The sequence below is a fragment of the Candida albicans genome, chromosome 2, assembly GCF_000182965.3.
Source record: "Candida albicans SC5314 chromosome 2, complete sequence".
NCBI classification, from domain to species: Eukaryota; Fungi; Ascomycota; class Pichiomycetes; order Serinales; family Debaryomycetaceae; genus Candida; species Candida albicans.
The window spans coordinates 1,023,073-1,042,256 of record NC_032090.1 but is presented as its reverse complement, the minus strand read 5'-3'; the positions used below and the strand labels follow the sequence as shown (position 1 = coordinate 1,042,256).

Here is a 19,184-nt window from a genome sequence, read left to right as displayed (position 1 = left end):
CTGTTTCTTTTATTAAGCACTGTGATTTTTATCTGAATCCATGTAGCAATAACACTCGAAACAAGAGCTGTCTCGTTGTGTATTTTTTAATTGTAAATTAGCATAAATTATTGATGAAATTATTGCGGATACTCAGTTCTCATTTAGTTAGCGAAACATTTTTTTGTAGGACTAAAAGTAAGTCAGCCAATACAACAATCAGCTGTTACTTGTTTATCTACTTATAATAATCATAGTCGGCTATATATGATTGAATCAACTCTGGTAAATCATTTCAACATAGAGCTACCAAATTTTGTTGATCCATAATTGATCAGCTCTGCACGACATTCATGTATGTGTATTTTTTTTCTGGCACTGAGTATCAAGCGTGAAAATTTTCTTTTCTGAACAAAATTATAACCAAAGGTTTACAACGATTATACATCCCACATAAACTTGTTGTCTAATGTTCAGTCTACCTTCATTAACACAAAAGCTTGCAATAAGTAAAGCAAGTTTCTTGACTCCAATCCGACAACTTGGAGCTTTAGGTTATTTGAAACCTCATGAAGGTTCTACATTCAATTATAAAAAATTGGGTCGTGGTCAATCATCAGGTAAGGGGAAAACAGCAGGACGTGGGCAAAAAGGTCAAAAGGCTAGAAGTAAAGTTCCATGGTGGTTTGAAGGGGGTCAAACACCATATTACAAACGTTTCCCAATTACTGGTTTTAGAAAACCATATCAAACAGTATTAGAAGAAGTTAATTTACTGAAAATTCAAGATTTTTGGGATAATGGTAGAATTCCATTACAAAAAGGTGAAACTTTGAATATAAAAGTAATGAAAGATTGTGGACTTGTAACTGGGAGTTTAAAAGATGGTATTAAAATTTTGGGTAAAGGAGTTGAGAATTATAATGTTCCATTAAATATTGAAGCTTCTAGAGCTAGTGATATTGCCATTCAAGCAATTGAAAAAGCAGGTAATTCTTTTACAGCAAGATATTTCACAAGATTGGGTTTAAGAGCTCATGTGAACCCAGAACAATTTCTTTTAAAGAGAGGTTACGTCCCTTTACAAGCTAGACCAACACACAAAAGAGATATTGAATTTTATTCTAATCCTGACAAAAGAGGATATTTACAAAAGGATAGATCAATATTGTTGGATCCTTTGGAAAAAGCTCGTGAAGAACTTGCTAATAAAAAACCAACCAAGAAGTTATCTAAATTTAAATCATTGGAAGAACAATTAGAAGAAGCTTCTACAATTAGTTACAAACCATCAAAAACAATCAGTGTTAGCGATGTCTAGAGATTAACATGTATATAGTTGAACTTTAATCTAAAACTTAAACTCAAACCTAAACCTATTCAATATCAACAAATAATTGCAATAGATTTTCAATAATATCTTGTAGATCGTTTAATCGTAGTGGCTTCTTTGTTTCCCGTTTGTTAAAACTATAGTTATGTTTTCTCAATGCAAATTGTGTTGCCTTGAATGTCATCTGGTGGATTTCTTTAATTGTAAGTTTATCATTCAAAGAAGAAGCAACGTTTGATGACAATCCCCGTATTCGCAACCCCGAAAAGATTATTTTGTTAATTGCCGTATTGATTTGGTCTTGATTTGTCAATATCAGTGAGCCACTAGAAATATTCACCTTGGTTGTGTTTGGATTAGCTATAAACAGATTCAGTCTTTGCTTCTTCTTTTCTATAATCTTGTCAATAATTTTTGTGTTGGTTCGTATTCTTTTAGATGGTTTTAAATCTAGTAATGTATCCTTAGGGATAGATGGAATATCCAACTGTGGTAATGTTTCAATGAATTTGGAAAATTTTAAAACCAACATTTTGACATTATCTTCGTAATAAAACACTAGAAAAGTGTTGACATCCACTTTACAAAGTAAACCAATACCACCACCACCAACACCACCACTCTTTCCATTTGACAACAACGGAGTCTCCACTAATTTAGTTTTGAAATAATCAGATGTATCCAGATCATCGGTATATACAATTATTGGACAACAGTATACTAGATAAAATGGCAATGAAGCGTATTTAATGTAAGATATTGGTTTGCAAGAAGTAATGGTAGGCAATTTCAAAGTTTTATTTGTAGACCATAGTTGTATATCATTTATAACATTCTTTTTTGACTCATATAGTTGTATAGTTGTTAAGTAATTCATAAAACAATCTTGAAGTTTGTGATAGTAAATCTCCTTGGGTAATGAAAATAAAGATAATGCGTTTACGCTTCACACTTTACTAGTTATACTAACCAGAAAAGAAAGAAAAAAAATGAAATATGCGTGTGTATGAATCAATCTGTATTAGTATGTTTGTTCGTTTTCCTAAATTTTGCTTTTCTTCTTCTTCTGCCTTTGAAAGGAAAAAGAGACAGAGAGAGGAAAAAAAAATTTGTCAAAGAGTATCTCTCATCATCACAACAACAACAACGATACACTATTCAACATTACTTTGAAAACTTGCCATCTTAAATTATTGGGGCATACTAATAATCAATTATAATAAATAATTTTTAATTTATCACAGATTGGATTAATATATTTAAATAAACTTTATTCCTCAATTAATCCATATTATATATCCATATATATTTATACACACATATCAATAATTATTATTAGTAATGATTAGCTCAAAATCAAGACCATACTCAATAGCCAGAGTCTATGCTGACGTGAATGAAAATAAACCTACTGAATATTGGGATTATGAGAATCATAAAATACAATGGGGGCTTATAAAGAACTATGAGATTGTCAGTAAAATAGGAAGAGGTAAATATTCAGAAGTTTTCCAAGGTGTCAATGTTTTAAATGATGAACCATGTGTCATCAAAGTATTAAAACCAGTTAAATTAAAGAAAATATATCGTGAAGTCAAAATATTACAAAATTTAACTGGAGGACCAAATATTATTGGATTATTGGATGTTGTTAGAGATGAACAATCGAAAATTCCTGCATTTATATTTGAAAGAGTTAATAATGTTGATTTTAGAGTTTTGTATCCTAAATTCACCATTAAAGATATCCAATATTATTTCACACAACTTTTGATTGCATTGGATTATTCACATTCGATGGGTATTATTCATAGAGATGTCAAACCACAAAATATTATGATTGATCCAATGAACAAAAAATTACGTTTGATTGATTGGGGGCTTGCAGAGTTTTATCATGCTGGGATGGACTATAATGTTAGAGTTGCTTCCAGATATCATAAGGGACCAGAGTTGTTAATTAATTTACAACAATATGATTATTCACTTGATTTATGGTCAGTAGGGTGTATGTTGGGTGCCATAATATTCAAAAAGGAACCATTATTTAGAGGTGATTCAAATAATGACCAATTGGTACAGATTGCAAAAGTTTTAGGAACAGAAAATTTAATGAAATATGTCAACAAATACGGGATAAAATTAAGTTCAGAATATGATGATATTTTGGGTAATTATCCAAGAAAACCATGGAAAGCTTTCATCAATAATGATAACAGACATTTGATTAGTGATGAAGTACTTGATTTAATAGACAGATTGTTAACATATGATCATCAATTGAGACCAACAGCTAAAGAGGCAATGGAACATCCATTTTTCAAGATATAGAAGTATATAATTTATTATATATACAATTAGTCATTGCTGCATAAAATGTCTCAAACACAATTAACAACCGACATTAAAACTATTTATTTATTTTCTCTTACTAAATTAAATTTAATATATATATATATGTATAAAGAACCACTACGTACTAATAATACACCGAAAGAAGAAATAACACCTCCATGATCATTACAATTTAAACCCATTCTCAAATCTTCGTATAAATTCTTGGATATCATAAATTTTATTATTTGTGAGCAGTAAATGGAAATCTAATTTTTGTTGCAACTCATCAAAAATATCATCATCATCAACCGAAGTTGAAGAAGTTAAATCAAAACTAGAATCATTTGAAGATATAGGAGAAGCTTTAATTGGTATTAGTCTAGTGAAAAATTCAAGAGTTGTATTTGAAAAATCTGAAGGAACAAATTGTTCTTGTAAAACTCTAAATAATTTATCATGATGACAATTATTATGTCTTAAAATAACAGTTTTAAATTGATTAAAAATATCAGGGGTGATATCAAAATCAGATGGATCACGAGCTTCAAAATATTTTAAAGGAGGTGATGATTGTAAAGAAGATTCAAACATTTCTAATTTACGGAAAAATCCTAAGAAATATTCAATTGTTGTTTCACATTCAGTTTTCACCAGTTTGTGTTTTGTTTTCACATCTTTAAGTTTACTTAATTTAATGAATAATTCTTCACTGTTCGTGTTTAATATCACTTCACTGATTTCTGCTAAGATCAAAGAGTCTAATGTTATTAGTTGTTCTAATTTAGTGGAAATAGGATCTATGTTTAACGTTTTGCTTGCAGGAATATAATCAATGTCTCCAAATGATTGTAACATGCTTTTGATTGAACCAAGTATTTGAATAATTTGTGGATAGCTTTGATAGACCAATTCGGATTTAATTTCAAATCGGAAATTTTGAAATCTTTGTAATATATTGACTAATGATGTGAGTTTTACATTTAAATGATTAAAACTATTTTGGAAATGAGTCAACTTTGTTGAATCCAATATTGAATCTTCCAATAATTTTAAACAAGACAATATATCCATAGTGAAATCATTTTTCAAATCAGAAATATCTAAAGATAATTGATTAATTAAAGTATTTAATTGGTTTGATAATTTCAAAGCTTCTGATTCGTATTTACTTTTCAATTTGAAAATTTCAACCGTTGCCGTAATCACTTGATCAAATCCAAGCAGATTATCAACAGCAACATTATTATAACTTTTTTCAATTTCAAAAATCTTATATAATTCAACCAAAAAAACAATCAAACATTTTTCATCATTATATTGGAAATCATCTGGTTCTATTAGTTTGGGAAAAGCAATAGATTCTTCAAGATAATCCAATAATTCTGATAAATTCATTCCACAAGGTATATTTGCATCATAATTAGATATTATTTCACATAAAATTGTTTCCGGTTCATTAGCCCAATCTTTACTAAAATTTCTTATAGATGTATCTGTTAAAATCCCATTAATCCATTTTAATAAAATTGTTTTGATACCCAGATAAGTTGGAGTTCCAGGAAATACACTTGCTGTATTGAATATGAATAACGACCAAACTAACCCCAATGTTAGTTTAAGATCACCATCAAAAATGTTTTCTGGACTTATGGAACTGACATTGATACTAAGGATCAAATTTAAAAATTTGAGCAAATCCAGTAGATTTTCTAGTTTTTGTAATTTAAAAGTTGGTTTGGTGTATATGGGCGTGAGATAATATAAATTGGCTTTTTTGTTCATTGGATGGTCTGGGTTCAAAGTCACTTCATAAATTAATCTATTGACAAGTTTAGTCAATACTAAACTATCATGTAAATCACTGGTTAAATTGTTTATCGTTTCGGAAATGTTTTTGCATGATGAAGTGGGTGTTTGTGGACTCAAGGTGTCCTCAATGAGTTTTGTATTAACCCATTTGACCAACGTGGCTTCTTGTAAATATTCCCAAGGTGAAACTTTTTGTTTTTGAAACATGATTTGATTAAGAAGGGCGAAGTGGTTGGAGGATTTAGTTGTAAGAATGAAAATAAAATTGAAAAAAAAAAAAACAGATTAGGCTGGCTAATGGAATTAAAGGAGGAAATAAATATTCAATGTAAATGTAATTATCAAGGATTTCTAGAAATGTTAAACATATGTTTCACAAATGTCAAATAAAAACTCTAAGCTTGTTGGTGGTTGCGAAATTGAAGTTGATGGAGAGTGAAAAATAAAAACTGAAACAGGGAAATCAACTACAATTATATATATAATTGGATGTTTGTATTTGAATGGCTTTTGCTAATTATTTAATTAGAGAAAAACAATATAAGAAAACAAACCATAACAAAACAAAACCGAAAATTAAACAAGAAAATGAAATGTCTGAACTGTGCATGTTAAATTGAATGATTATCGTACTTCAACAAACCATGCATTTAAAAAACTATTGTTAGTAAATTTTTTTTTTCTCGTGGCGAGAAATCATCGCTACTACTACTACTACTACTACTACTAGTAAAGATACAATTAGCATTTTGTGTAAGAGAGATAATTTTATATAGTGATAAAATTTCACGCGATTTTGTTTTTCTTGTTTTTCACTAACAATAATCCACAATCTCTTTAAACTCTTCCCTCCTCCTCCTCCATTGTATAATTGAAAACTTCTTTTTATTTCTTATTTAAGCGTTCTTCTGCTACTATTATTGCTGGTCAAACACAAAACGCATTGTTAAGATTAATATCGATTCGAATTCCCACATAAATTTAAAGGTTGATGAGACCAATGACATTACCTTACGCGTTTAATAGTCTTGGACCAAATTAGAAAAGTAGACAAATCACAGCAATCTTGTCTTTCATTGACTTTAGTTCAATGTTTGTAATTTCAAACAACAACAGCAACCTTTTTGTTTTATCTGCGTCAATCCTTACTACTCCAGAGGTAATTTTGTTATTAGCCAATGGAATAGACAAACAGGGATACTACTGTATTGTTCATATGAAAGACAAGACAAGACAGGATAGAGAGGAGAAACAAAATACCAAGGACAATTTATAGTCACATACTGGAATGTAAAGGGTAAATCAATCGAAACAATAAATCATAATCATAATTGTAAATCATTTAAACAGACTTGTCCCAAAATGGAAACTGTATTGACGCATTGGGAGTATACCAATTTTTTTTTCTTCTTCTCCTGCTACTAATAAATGTCAACTGCGTGATCATTTATGTATGCACTATAATTATTAGAGAAACAGTTAAAAACAAATTAACACTTTTTACACGACTCTTCTTCTTGAGAGATTAGTTATCAGATTGTTTCTGGAAAAAGAGAAAAATTTTAGAAAACTGTGGATATAGGAAATTCATTACTCAACTTATATAAAACTGATTCAATTACTTTTGATGTCATCTGATCCATTAACTTCAAACGCACGTCCAGCAACCGACTCATTGATCACCGTCAGAATCATAAAATCTTTCCCATATAGAAACGTGAAAAATTACATTATCAAAGATATCGATTTAAAATCAACCACTCCAAAACAACTATTAGAAAAATTGCATGAACTTATAAATACTACAGGTGCTTTGAGACCATATAGAAATGTTGAATATAACTCGATAAAGATTTACACAAAAGCCCATGGATCAAAATCTATGAATTTGGTTATTAATTTTGATAATGATGAGGATTGGGTTTTAGTGAATCCAAGTAATAACGGAGATAAACAAAGTTTGTGGGATTTAGATATAAGGAATGAAACAGAATTAAGTTTATTTAATTGGGATGATTATGTTGCATATAAAGAGAACCCCGTTGAGAAATGGTAATTGTAAGTGTTCGGGTCATTTTATTTTGGAGACCGAATGCAATAGAAAGTATGTGTTGTAGTAGAGGAAGGTAATAAAGGTACAATTGAGACTACTACTTTTTTTAGTATATATCAAGTATGCCGATGATTGTTTATAATGCCAATTGTTTGATAAAGGGTAAGTAAATTGTGTATGATTCAGACTGTAGAAACAGAATCTTAGCATTTCTTATAGTGACTCAGATATGATCTATTATTTGCGTACTTCTTAAAAAGAACTTCTGTCAATTATTTCTACAGGATATTCACCGTGATGTTATTTAGAAAATGGTGGTATTGGTGTTTATCAGTTGGTAGCAGAGCAAATTTGATACCAAATAATAGTTAGCAATAATGATGCGGCTTGCATTAGAAAACTTCACTTAGAGTTAAATAGCCAATCAAATTACGCATATATTATAGATCCACTAGCATACATCTAACAAATGCCATTTCTGTATTCATATTGGGCTCATTAAATTAGTTGATACTGTGTGTGTGTGGGTGCAGAAGCTAGAACAACCAAGAAGAAATTTATGCTTGCCAAATTTGTAGTCGCACTAATCTTCTGTTAGTGTAGTGTTGCTTTTCTTAAGGTGATTTGGTTGTCTTTTTTTTCAGCCAATAATATTGAGGGTTTTATAATTGTTAACAAACTTTTTGTCCCGGCTATATACAGTACCCAATAAATTTTCATTCAATGGGAAAGAAATTTGAATGAAAAAGGAAGAAAAAAAAAAAACTTGAATGGAAAACAGAATCCAATAATCACTTTGAATCCTACAGTTTAGTCAGATTCTTTAACTACTATTACCTGTGATAAGAAAAGAAAGTAGGAATTGTTCCAAATAATTATTCCAACCTGTTTGATTTTTTTTTGTTTTCCCTTAGAAAGATAATTTGAAATAAAAAGCTGTTTCAATCTAGAGAAAATATATCATTTATCAACAACAACGACGACAACAACAACAACAACAACAATTACGACGTTAATAACATCTATTTCATTGAACACATTCCAATTTTCACAAGTTTATAATAGTAAAAGTTCAAATTTCAAGTTTAACAATGTTCAGAACAGCATATAAAACTATGAACCAATCAATGGTTCAAAAATTCATTGCTGGTGGTGTTGGTGTCACTGGTTTAACTGCATCATATTTGTTGTATCAAGATTCTATGACTGCTGATGCAATGACTGCAGCAGAACATGGTTTACATCCACCAGCTTACAACTGGCCTCATAACGGTATGTTTGAAACATTTGACCATGCATCAATTAGAAGAGGTTTCCAAGTTTATAGAGAAGTTTGTGCTGCCTGTCACTCTTTAGACAGAATTGCTTGGAGAAACTTGGTTGGTGTTTCTCATACTACTTCTGAAGCTAAAGCTATGGCTGAAGAATTAGAATATGACGATGAACCAGATGATGAAGGTAAACCAAGAAAGAGACCAGGTAAGTTGGCTGATTACATTCCAGGTCCTTATGAAAATGAACAAGCTGCTAGAGCTGCCAATCAAGGTGCTTATCCACCAGATTTGTCATTGATTGTGAAAGCCAGACACGGTGGAAGTGATTATATCTTCTCCTTGTTGACTGGTTACCCAGATGAACCACCAGCGGGTGTTGTGTTACCAGAAGGTTCCAACTATAACCCTTACTTCCCAGGTGGTGCTATTGCTATGGGTAGAGTTTTGTTTGATGACTTGGTTGAATACGAAGATGGTACTCCGGCTACCACCTCTCAAATGGCTAAAGATGTCAGTACTTTCTTGAACTGGGCTTCTGAACCAGAACATGATGACAGAAAGAAATGGGGTTTGAAAGCTCTTGTTGTCCTTTCTTCATTGTACTTGTTATCCATCTGGGTCAAGAGATTCAAATGGACTCCAATCAAGAACAGAAAATTCAGATTCGACCCACCAAAGAAATAAATTTTAGTTGAGCATGATAGATAGGGGAAGATTTAAGATGGAAGTAGATTTTTCAGTCATTACAAAGAAGAAAAAAATTAATTTTTGAAGTCCATAATGGGGTTTCTTTAATCTGTAAAAAGAATTTGTTTTTTTTATATTTTGTTTTCTTTTTTTCTAAAGTTAATTATATAAATGAAAACCTTGATAAACAGAAAAAAAAAATTCTTAAAAAAAAGTAATATACGAATATTAAAGTATTTAAAACTATAAATTGTAAGCAATAATTGATTCTTTTAGAGTGGTGTTGGTGGTTTTTACACTAACATTTGTACAGAATTTTATTTTAGTTCAGTTCAGTTCAGTTCAGTTCAGTTCAGTTCAGATTTATCTGATCTCTCCTCTTCTCTTCTTATTTGTAGAAATGAAAAAGTTATCATCGGCAACACGACCTTTTTGTTTTTTACTCTTCTGGCGAATTTACAGGTGAATTTTTTTTATTTCTCGCCGAAAGTTTCGTTTTTTTTTTTTTTTTCCCCGTCGAATTTCTATACAATTCGATCCTTTGTCTCCTCCGGGGTGTCTTTGATTGATTTTATAATTCAAGAAAGTAATGCCCGGTTTTGATATTTTGCCATTTTTGAACAGACTATTGTTGAATAATGTATATGTAGAATTTTCTAGAATTTAATATAATATAGCAAGTAACACCATTTATAAAGAAACCCCCACTTGAGTCTAAAAAGTAGTATGTACCCCTCCCACCAAATGACCCTCTTACACCCATTCTCTCTCAACAAATTGTCGATTATTTAAATATGCAATTTTTCTCCTTTTTTTCCCTTTCCCTTTCCCTTTCATCTTCGCCGAAAAAAATTATTCTTAAATTTTTTTTTACTTTTATTGATCACTTTTGTTGTGTTTTCTTTTCTTTTATTTTATTTTAACTGACATTATTATCTTTTCTTTTCTTGCTTATTTATTTTTATCAACGGTTTTCTAGATACCTAACTTTAAATATATTCAGTCATTATTGCTACTATCGTCATAGTTTCAGTTTTTTAAGTTTCATTATTATTAATTTTGTTTTTTTTTTGTTTTTTAAAAGTGTATTGATTTGAGGGAATTTTTTAAAAAAAAGATGGGAAGTTCAACCAATAATACACAATCAAAAGCTACCCCCAGTGTGTTAGAAAATGAAGTCAATAGCTCAAAATCATCAGTTGTTTCATCAACGTCTTCTGCTAAAGGGTTGCTACGTGAAACCACTAATCATGGTACTATGGAAACATCCTCGGTTCAGATATCTGAATCAGAATCTCGTCCATCGAAAATGGTACTTGTATTAACACTTGCATCATCAATTTCTGGATTTATGTTTGGGTACGATACTGGTTATATATCTTCAGCATTAGTTCAAATTGGTACAGATTTATCTAACAAAATTCTAACATCAGGTGAAAAAGAATTTATAACTTCTGCCACATCGTTAGGAGCTCTTCTTGGTGCTGTTGTTGGTGGTGTATTAGCAAATTTGATTGGTAGACGTAGAGTTTTATTGGGCTCAAATATCATTTTCGTTGTGGGGACAATAATACAATTGGCTGCTCGTACTGTGTGGACTATGATAGCCGGGCGATTTGTTTTAGGTTGGGGTGTTGGTATTGCATCATTGATTGCTCCTTTAATGATTTCAGAATTAGCTCCTGCTAAATATCGTGGTAGATTAATTGTTACCAATGTCATATTTATTACTGGGGGTCAATTAATAGCTTATTTCATAAATTGGGGTCTTACAAGAGTAAGTCATGGTTGGAGAGTATCTGTTGGTTTATGTATGGTACCACCAGTTTTACAATTTGTTTTATTTTGGTTTTTACCAGATACACCAAGATTTTACGTGATGAATGGGAACTTTGAAAAGGCAAGACAAGTTTTGAGAAAAGTACACGTTGATCCTTCAGATGAATTTGTAAATGCTACTATTGATGAAATGATTGCCTCTGATTCAACTGTCCCAGGTAATGGACCTTTACAAAAGGCATGGAAATCGATCAAGATTATTCACACTACTCCAGGAAATTTTAGAGCTTTGATACTTGCATGTGGTTTACAAGGTATACAACAATTCACTGGGTTTAATTCATTAATGTATTTCAGTGCAACCATTTTTGAAACTATTGGTTTCCATAACGCTACAGCTGTTTCTATTATTATTGCTGCCACAAATTTCGTGTTTACAGGGATAGCCATTTGTATTATTGATAAAGTTGGTAGAAGAAGAATTTTATTGGTAGGAATGCCATGCATGTGTATCTCATTAATTGTCTGTGCTGTTGCCTTCCATTATTTGAATGTTGATTTCAGTACTGGTACAGTTGTATCTAGAGGTATTAATGGTTGGGGGATTGTTGTGATTATAGGAATGATATTGTATGTTGCTTCTTATGCCATAGGTATTGGTAATGCTGCATGGGTGGGTGTTGAATTGTTTTCAGATGTCAATGTACGTTCCATTGGGGCAATGTATGCTGCATGTACAAATTGGGCTGGTTCATTGGTAATTGCTTCGACATTCTTGACAATGTTGGAAAATATAACCCCAACTGGGACATTTTCATTCTTTGCTGGATTATGTTTTATTGCATTTTTCTTTGTTTATTTCTTGTTACCAGATACTGCTGGTTTGGAATTGGAAGAAACCACCGATTTCTTATCCAACGGGTTCAATGTGAAACAAGCTGCACAATTGTCAAAGGAAAGAAAGAAGCATTCCAAGTTTGCTAAATCGAAACCAACCGTATAGCTCAGTCTAGTATAGTAAATATGATTTGCATTAATTTTTTAACCTTACATGAAAAAAAATGTGTTCCCTTTTTTGTATATTGATATCTCTTTAATAAAAAGGTATCTGTCGTGTGAGAATGTTCAAAAATATGCAGAATTTAATCAGATTGTGTAAAGAAAGCACAGCAAAAGAGAAAAAATGATAATTTTGGTGATGTAGTTATTGTTGTTGTTGTGTCTTACTTTATTTTTTTTTTTTTTTCCGCTTTGTCTCTTCTATATTCTTAAAAATTTTGGGATTAATGTTGATTGTGAAGTGACTTTGCAATCCTAGTTTTTATTCACACAGGTCAAGTATTTCATTACCACAACTTTTTTATTTCAGAATATTACATATATACACAATTATAGTCATTTATATATCTACTTAGTGGGTGKTTTTTTTTTTAAAAAAAAAAAAAGAAAATATGTCTGTTATTGCTGGCCATCATGTGCCGAGGTCAAATGATCAAAGGCAATACGATACACCGAGCGTACCAATAAATATCGCTCCGGATTCAGAAGGTCATATTCATGAAATGTCTCGATTGAAAGATTATGAAGTGATAGAGAAACTAGGTCAAGGAACATTTGGAGTTGTTCAAAAAGCAAAATCCAAAAAAGATGGCCTGTTAGTTGCAATTAAACAATTGATTAACCATTCTGCAAAGGAAGGATTCCCAATCACTGCCATGCGAGAAATTACCATTTTGAAACAATTAAATCATAAAAATATTTTAACCATACAGGATATGATATTTGAAGAACCCAAAATGAGCAATCGAACAGATATTATTACTATGAGGGGTTCTTTTTATACTGTAACCCCATACATGTCGAGTGATCTTGTTGGATTACTAGAGAACCCGAAAATTAAACTTGAACTTGGACAAATAAAATGTATCATGCAACAATTATTGAAAGGTATTCAATATGTACACAACCAAAAGTTTTTGCATCGAGACATTAAAGCAGCTAACATTTTAATCGGTCAAGATGGTGTTTTGAAAATTGCAGATTTCGGTTTAGCAAGAATATATCATGGTAACGTACCGAGATTGGGGATGGGTCCTGGTGGAGGAGAAAAAGCATATACTGGATTGGTTGTAACTAGATGGTATCGACCACCAGAAATATTACTAGGAGAAAGAAAATATACTACTGCAGTTGATCTTTGGGGGATTGGATGTGTATTTGCCGAATTATTCACTGGGAAACCAATTTTGGTAGGGAAATCAGATTCTCATCAAGCACAAATTGTATTTGAGTTGGTTGGATCACCTTTGACATGGACTGATGCTGCAAAACTACCCAATAAAAATGAGTATAGTTGTGGCTTGGCTTGTAAACGAAGTCTTGAAGCAAAGTTTGCTAGTATCATGCCTACTGAAGCTATTGACTTGTTAAGTGGATTGTTAACATTAGATCCTTTCAAGAGACTTAATGCCTTGGATGCTTTGAATCACAAGTTTTTCAGTACTGATCCATTACCATTATTACCAACCCAAATGCCTAAATTTGAAGAAAGTCACGAAATTGATAAAGAACGATTTAAAAAATTGAAAGATAAAGAACAAGCTGTTAGTGAGTTGAAGCCTCCAACTGAAATACGTTACGACAATCATTCGGAATCGAGGTATAATGCAGACCATTCTACTTTTGGTGGTGGTGTTGGAGGTAAAGAAACAAGTTTTAGTTCCGGGAAATCAGACTATATCGACCATTATGAACCAAGAGCACGTAGGGACCATTATGAACCGAGAATACGAAATGATAATAAAGATTCCAACGATGTTAGAGGAGAGTTTGAACTGGCTACAAGACAAGAACAAAGACGGAGGGATATTCAAAATAGGCTTGATGCAGGTGGAATGGATACTTACATTCCAAAAACTACCACAGCAAAACTTCGGGAACACAGTGGTACAGAGTCTTTGCTGAAAAAGTATGATAACTATCAACCAATAAACGTCTCCAGAGGATCAAAATCTCCATCTCCGTCAAAACTCCTGTCTATTTCACAATCAAAGGCAGATCTCATTAGTAAACCATCGGCTCCAAAGGTTGCATCTAGAGAAAGTTCGCTCGAGAGGAAGCAAGTTTCAAATGGTATCCGTACTACTACCGATGTGGAACCACCAAGAGCAAGGGCTCGTCGACCAACTGACATGTTTGGAAGACCGTTGACTTCAAATAGTACTCAGGCACAACCAACAAGAAACAAATCGGTGGAGCGACCAAAAGATCTTGAGAAACCTACAAATGGTGTGACTGAGGATAGGAATAAGAAACCAGTTTTGGAAGAGAAGAAAGAAGTTGTCAAACCAAATTTGGCAATTCCAAAAATCAAAAAGAGCAGTTCTCTAGTGCTGTTGCTGTCTAGATCGTCCACAACACCAGTTATTTCTAATCCGTCGAAGGTCACAAAAAGAGCAGCAAGTAGTGTGACACCACCAGTGCTACCAAAGAAACCAAAAATATCCAAAACTAGTTCAGAAAGTGAAGTAAGTGATTTGGAAGAAGACAGTGATTTTACAGGTGAGAATGCAACTGTATTTGAAAGGTTTATGGCACTTGAACAATTACAAAAATCGCCAGTTTATAAAAGAATTATAAATGAGAAAATGAGGTTTGAAAAGTTATCGGGAGGACACAAATCTATGTAATCTTGTATAATATTTGTAATAGTGTGAATTAATAGAGTTTTTTTTTAAAAAAAAAGAAAGGTAAATCTGGGAATGTTCAAACTGGATCTGGATGTTGTGAGCTCATATTGAGTTGTAGAAAAAGAAAAGACAAGCAAAAAACAAATGCAAGAACCGGGAATCGAACCCGGGGCCCAACGATGGCAACGTTGGATTTTACCACTAAACCATTCTTGCAACTGAGCTATTAAAGGACTCGGTTGACAATTTAGTATAATAAGCCTTCCGGGTCGTCTAATTTACAAGGCTTGCTTTTATTATTTGTTTATTACCTTGGTGGTTAAATGCCCTCTTGGCATTTGAGCTATTTTCTATTTCCACTTTCGGTATTTTTTTTACAGCCTCGTTAGACGAGTTCTTGATATTACTAAATTAGTTGTTTACTGAGTGGCCTGATGGTTCCTCGTCACTCTAGTTTTTGGTCTATATAAGGGTCAGAAATTTCCCTTCTCCTTAGGTCCATCAAGTCAAGATATACATTAGTTGGTAGCATCGTATGGAATTTTCGTATGAACGGCATACCAAGTATTAATTTCCGATCGAAATTTTTTAGGACGTCTTGATAATCAGGACAAACATCATGAAAGGTCTATACGACGAAAGTTTACTTTACACAAGGGGAGACCATATGTCTTCTTTATTAACAACTAGTTATATAGCGAACAAATAAGTTTATACAGAAATATATGTACACAAACAAAGTTATTGTTTATTAATTATTTAATTAGCTCGGAAGAATAACTCTGTGATACTGCATACATTCAAACAAAATCAATCTAGTTTCCAACATCTTTTTCACTTGGTAATGTAATTATTCTTGTTCTGGAACTGAAAGCGGGTACTGTGCAGTAGCTGGAGGACTAATATGGGGTACCACCTCAATTTTTGGATCCCAGCTCCCACGCAGGGGTGGCTTCTGATCTAACTCACTTTCGAAAATATCCTGATAGTTTCCAATTAATTCAGCAAAATAGCTCTTGTTTGTACCCTTAACCAATGACATGATATCCTTTTTATTATCAACAATACCACCTATGTCTTCGTCTTCTTCAGTATTAGGAAACAACATACTAACTTGACCTTTTCTAGCTTCAACCAAAAATTCCTCTATATCCATTAATGGAATTTCATCAAACTGAGCAGCCCCAAAAAACGTTTTGCTTCCAAAGTCTAAATGAGCATGGAATTTCCTTATGAAAGGTATACCAAGTATTAATTTCTTATGGAAGCTGTCCACTACAGCAAAATTCTCTTGGAATGTAATACCATTAAACTGGAACTTGAGGTTAATTATTTGGTTAAAGTTTCTGTTGATTTTTGGTCCAATAAAGTACCCAAACTACTAGAGCTCCAACAACATTTTCAGAAAATGGCCAATAATACAATAAGTGGGTATATTTTATCAAAAGAGTTTATATTATGGTTACTCGACGGTATTATTCTCTGTTGATTTAAGGCATTCTGGTCGACCAGTGGACAAAATTCAAGAGTAGTGTTTGTTTAGACTTTACAGGACATGATAGTATATATAACAAAAATAAAATACATTAATCAAAACTAACTAAATCCTAAATTAATGCCAATTTCTATTGAATTGGTTTGCTACTTTGTAAAATTTGTGAGTAATCTTAAGTACTTATATGGAAATCAACAATGGCAAAAATACAAGAGAATGACCCCATGACACATTCAGTGCACAATTCATAGTAACTGCTTGGTCACTTGCACATGACTCTGCTAGTATACTCAACCACTCTTGTGACTTCCATATAGATACTCTCGATGAAATGTCTCAAATTAGAGGACAAACAATCTGCTATAATCTTGGCTAATCACCCATGTAACATGGAGGAACCAAACACATAGATATACGGTACCATTTCATACAGAATTTATCACTAAAGAAATTAAGAAAAACTTGTGTTATCAAAGTGGTTTGCGAACTTTGTAGTAAGGGAGAGTGTTGAGAATTAGAGATTCTAAGTTCCAGAAAAATATCTATATTTATATATATATAGGTAGTGCAACACTACATAAAAGGGACTGATTTGAATGTATGTATGTCAAATGACACCCTTATAATGTTGAGTGACATCATATCAGAATAGAAGTCTACTGTATCAATTAAGAGATTACTAAAAGCGATATGAGGTCATACTTTAAGATTGTGAATAGTATCAGTAGCGAGTGGCTATGTGTTGTGATGGAGCATCACTGGTAGTTTCTTAGATGTAAATCTCAGTGACTATAAGCATACTAAATTAGTTATGAAGATATGTTCCATTAAAGTACTCAAAAAATAATAGACAGGCTATCAATTTCTAATAGATTTACCGTCCAGATTATAAAAAAATTATCGAGATACATATTACACCGATTGAATTAATAATATGTCTACTACAAACCCATCACGGAACTTGATGCAATTGATTGAATAAGTGTCTCTCTAACGATGACATGTCCAATTCTAATCAAAATAATTATTATTCTGATAGTGATCTTTTGTATTTGCTTATTTTAAAATTCAGAGATCAGTTTGATTAGTTTCTGATTTTTCTGACTAATATAATGATCAAAACATTTCCACAACAGATAAATTTGGGATCAAAATTTCCACAAAATACTGACAAAACAAAAAATTTCATAATGCATCAATATCATTAATAAACCAAAATTAATAGTTTCATACACCATAAAGAGTCTAATATACCGTCATGAATCAATAAAACTTAGAGAATTGTATAATACTATGTTGTTGACAACAAAATTCCAAGTAGTTTTTCTACAGCAAATACCTGTATGATAATCTTAAAACAACTTTTGACTAATGTATATTTCGACTTGCAGGACCTATAGAACAGCTGTAGATGTAAACACTAATATGAAGAACTGGGAAAACAATAACTTCTATTCTGACTCTGATTCTGTATGAAAACTAACTGAAGAAAAGAATATAAAAATATAAAATATATAAGAAGACAAAGGAGAATCTCTGACCCTTATATAGACCGAAAACTAGAGTGACGATGAACCATCAGACCACTCAATAACCAACTAATTTAATAATATCAATAACTCGTCTAACGAGGTGTAAACAAAATACCGAAAATAGAAATATAAATAACTCAATGCCAAGATGGTGCGCAACCACCAAGGTAATAAACAACCAATAGAACCAAGCCTTGTAAATCAGACAACGAGCAAGGCTGATTATACAACATTGACAACAAGTCAACTGAAATAGTGCAGTTGAGTTTCTCTTGTAGTTTAACGGTCAGAATACGCGCTTGTCACGCGCGTGATCGGGGTTCGATTCCCCGCAAGAGAGTATTTTTTTGCTGCCTCAAAATTAAGTCAAACTTTATATTTGTATTATTCATCGATCTTATTTTTTTTTCTTCTACATTGTAACCGACAGATTTCTTTCAGGTCAAACAGTATTCTTCAAATACCATGAAGCCAAGGTTCCTATCATACACCACTAGACTTCTCACGAAACCATTCAAAGTTGCAATTGTTGGCACAGGACCTGGTGGGTTTTATACTGCCCATCATTTACTTAACAAGTCCTCACCAGATGTCAAATTGAATATTGATTTTTTTGAAAAATTGCCCACACCATATGGATTGAGTCGATACGGGGTAGCACCAGATCATCCAGAGGTGAAAAATTGTGAAGATCATATGATTAATATAATGAAAGATTTTGGGAATTCCGAGAGCCGCCATAAGGTGCGATTTTTGGGTAACGTTGAAGTTGGGAAGGATATTGCTTTAAAGGAATTGGAAGGCAATTACAATTCAATTGTGTTGGCTTACGGGTGTACATCTGCCGACAACAAGTTTTCTATACCAGGAGCTGATTTACCGGGAGTTGTTCCAGCTAGACAATTTGTGAATTGGTATAATGGACATCCAGACTATTATGGCGAGAACAAGTATATCCCTCCACCACTAGATAAAGTTGATACAGTTTCAATTATTGGAAATGGTAATGTCGCATTGGATGTGGCCAGAATATTACTTGCTGATCCACGTGAACATTGGGCTAAAACAGATATTTCGGTGGACGCCCAACAATTGTTGGAGAAAAGCACCGTCAAACATGTTAGAATAGTCGCCAGAAGAGGTGTTTTGGAGTCAGCGTTCTCTAACAAGGAAATAAGGGAATTACTAGAATTGCCTGCTAAATTCGTACCATTACC

The 19,184-nt window shown here is 32.4% G+C and overlaps 9 protein-coding genes and 2 non-coding genes across 11 annotated transcripts, besides 1 other annotated feature; 8 read left to right on the top strand and 3 right to left on the bottom strand. All coding sequences in view use genetic code 12, as the record gives it.

Annotated features, from left to right (window-relative positions):
- Positions 1-448: 448 nt before the first annotated feature.
- Positions 449-1,300, top strand: MRPL10 (mitochondrial 54S ribosomal protein uL15m; the record flags this gene model as incomplete). The annotated part of the gene is made up of 1 exon (XM_709798.1): positions 449-1,300. One exon carries the CDS (start codon positions 449-451, stop codon positions 1,298-1,300), a length of 852 nt encoding a protein of 283 aa, XP_714891.1.
- Positions 1,301-1,355: 55 nt separating this feature from the next.
- Positions 1,356-2,189, bottom strand: CAALFM_C204990WA (uncharacterized protein; the record flags this gene model as incomplete). Its single annotated transcript, XM_709797.1, has 1 exon — positions 1,356-2,189. The coding sequence occupies one exon, from the start codon at positions 2,187-2,189 to the stop codon at positions 1,356-1,358; it is 834 nt and encodes a 277-aa protein (XP_714890.1).
- A 464-nt stretch (positions 2,190-2,653) lies between these two features.
- CKA2 (casein kinase 2 catalytic subunit) lies at positions 2,654-3,643 on the top strand (the record flags this gene model as incomplete). The annotated part of the gene is made up of 1 exon (XM_709796.2): positions 2,654-3,643. One exon carries the CDS (start codon positions 2,654-2,656, stop codon positions 3,641-3,643), a length of 990 nt encoding a protein of 329 aa, XP_714889.1.
- A 189-nt stretch (positions 3,644-3,832) lies between these two features.
- ABP2 (Abp2p) lies at positions 3,833-5,665 on the bottom strand (the record flags this gene model as incomplete). Its single annotated transcript, XM_709795.2, has 1 exon — positions 3,833-5,665. The coding sequence occupies one exon, from the start codon at positions 5,663-5,665 to the stop codon at positions 3,833-3,835; it is 1,833 nt and encodes a 610-aa protein (XP_714888.2).
- A 1,420-nt stretch (positions 5,666-7,085) lies between these two features.
- Positions 7,086-7,514, top strand: CAALFM_C204960CA (uncharacterized protein; the record flags this gene model as incomplete). The annotated part of the gene is made up of 1 exon (XM_709794.2): positions 7,086-7,514. One exon carries the CDS (start codon positions 7,086-7,088, stop codon positions 7,512-7,514), a length of 429 nt encoding a protein of 142 aa, XP_714887.2.
- Positions 7,515-8,602: 1,088 nt separating this feature from the next.
- CYT1 (ubiquinol--cytochrome-c reductase catalytic subunit) lies at positions 8,603-9,469 on the top strand (the record flags this gene model as incomplete). Its single annotated transcript, XM_709793.2, has 1 exon — positions 8,603-9,469. One exon carries the CDS (start codon positions 8,603-8,605, stop codon positions 9,467-9,469), a length of 867 nt encoding a protein of 288 aa, XP_714886.1.
- A 1,120-nt stretch (positions 9,470-10,589) lies between these two features.
- ITR1 (myo-inositol transporter) lies at positions 10,590-12,254 on the top strand (the record flags this gene model as incomplete). Its single annotated transcript, XM_709792.2, has 1 exon — positions 10,590-12,254. The coding sequence occupies one exon, from the start codon at positions 10,590-10,592 to the stop codon at positions 12,252-12,254; it is 1,665 nt and encodes a 554-aa protein (XP_714885.1).
- A 448-nt stretch (positions 12,255-12,702) lies between these two features.
- CRK1 (cyclin-dependent serine/threonine protein kinase) lies at positions 12,703-14,940 on the top strand (the record flags this gene model as incomplete). Its single annotated transcript, XM_709790.2, has 1 exon — positions 12,703-14,940. The coding sequence occupies one exon, from the start codon at positions 12,703-12,705 to the stop codon at positions 14,938-14,940; it is 2,238 nt and encodes a 745-aa protein (XP_714883.2).
- A 145-nt stretch (positions 14,941-15,085) lies between these two features.
- tG(GCC)3 lies at positions 15,086-15,156 on the bottom strand. The gene has a single exon. It is a non-coding gene; the product is annotated as a tRNA-Gly (tRNA).
- Positions 15,157-17,804: 2,648 nt separating this feature from the next.
- Positions 17,805-18,199: a long terminal repeat ((beta-2a) Solo copy of the long terminal repeat (LTR) associated with the transposon Tca8; about 395 bp long, 6-8 copies per genome).
- Positions 18,200-18,235: 36 nt separating this feature from the next.
- On the top strand, positions 18,236-18,307 carry tD(GUC)5. Its single transcript has one exon. It is a non-coding gene; the product is annotated as a tRNA-Asp (tRNA).
- Positions 18,308-18,432: 125 nt separating this feature from the next.
- ARH2 (NADPH-adrenodoxin reductase) lies at positions 18,433-19,181 on the top strand (the record flags this gene model as incomplete). The annotated part of the gene is made up of 1 exon (XM_709787.2): positions 18,433-19,181. A coding segment is annotated over one exon (749 nt), but the record flags the coding sequence as incomplete, so codon positions are not given.
- Between the last annotated feature and the right edge of the window lie 3 nt (positions 19,182-19,184).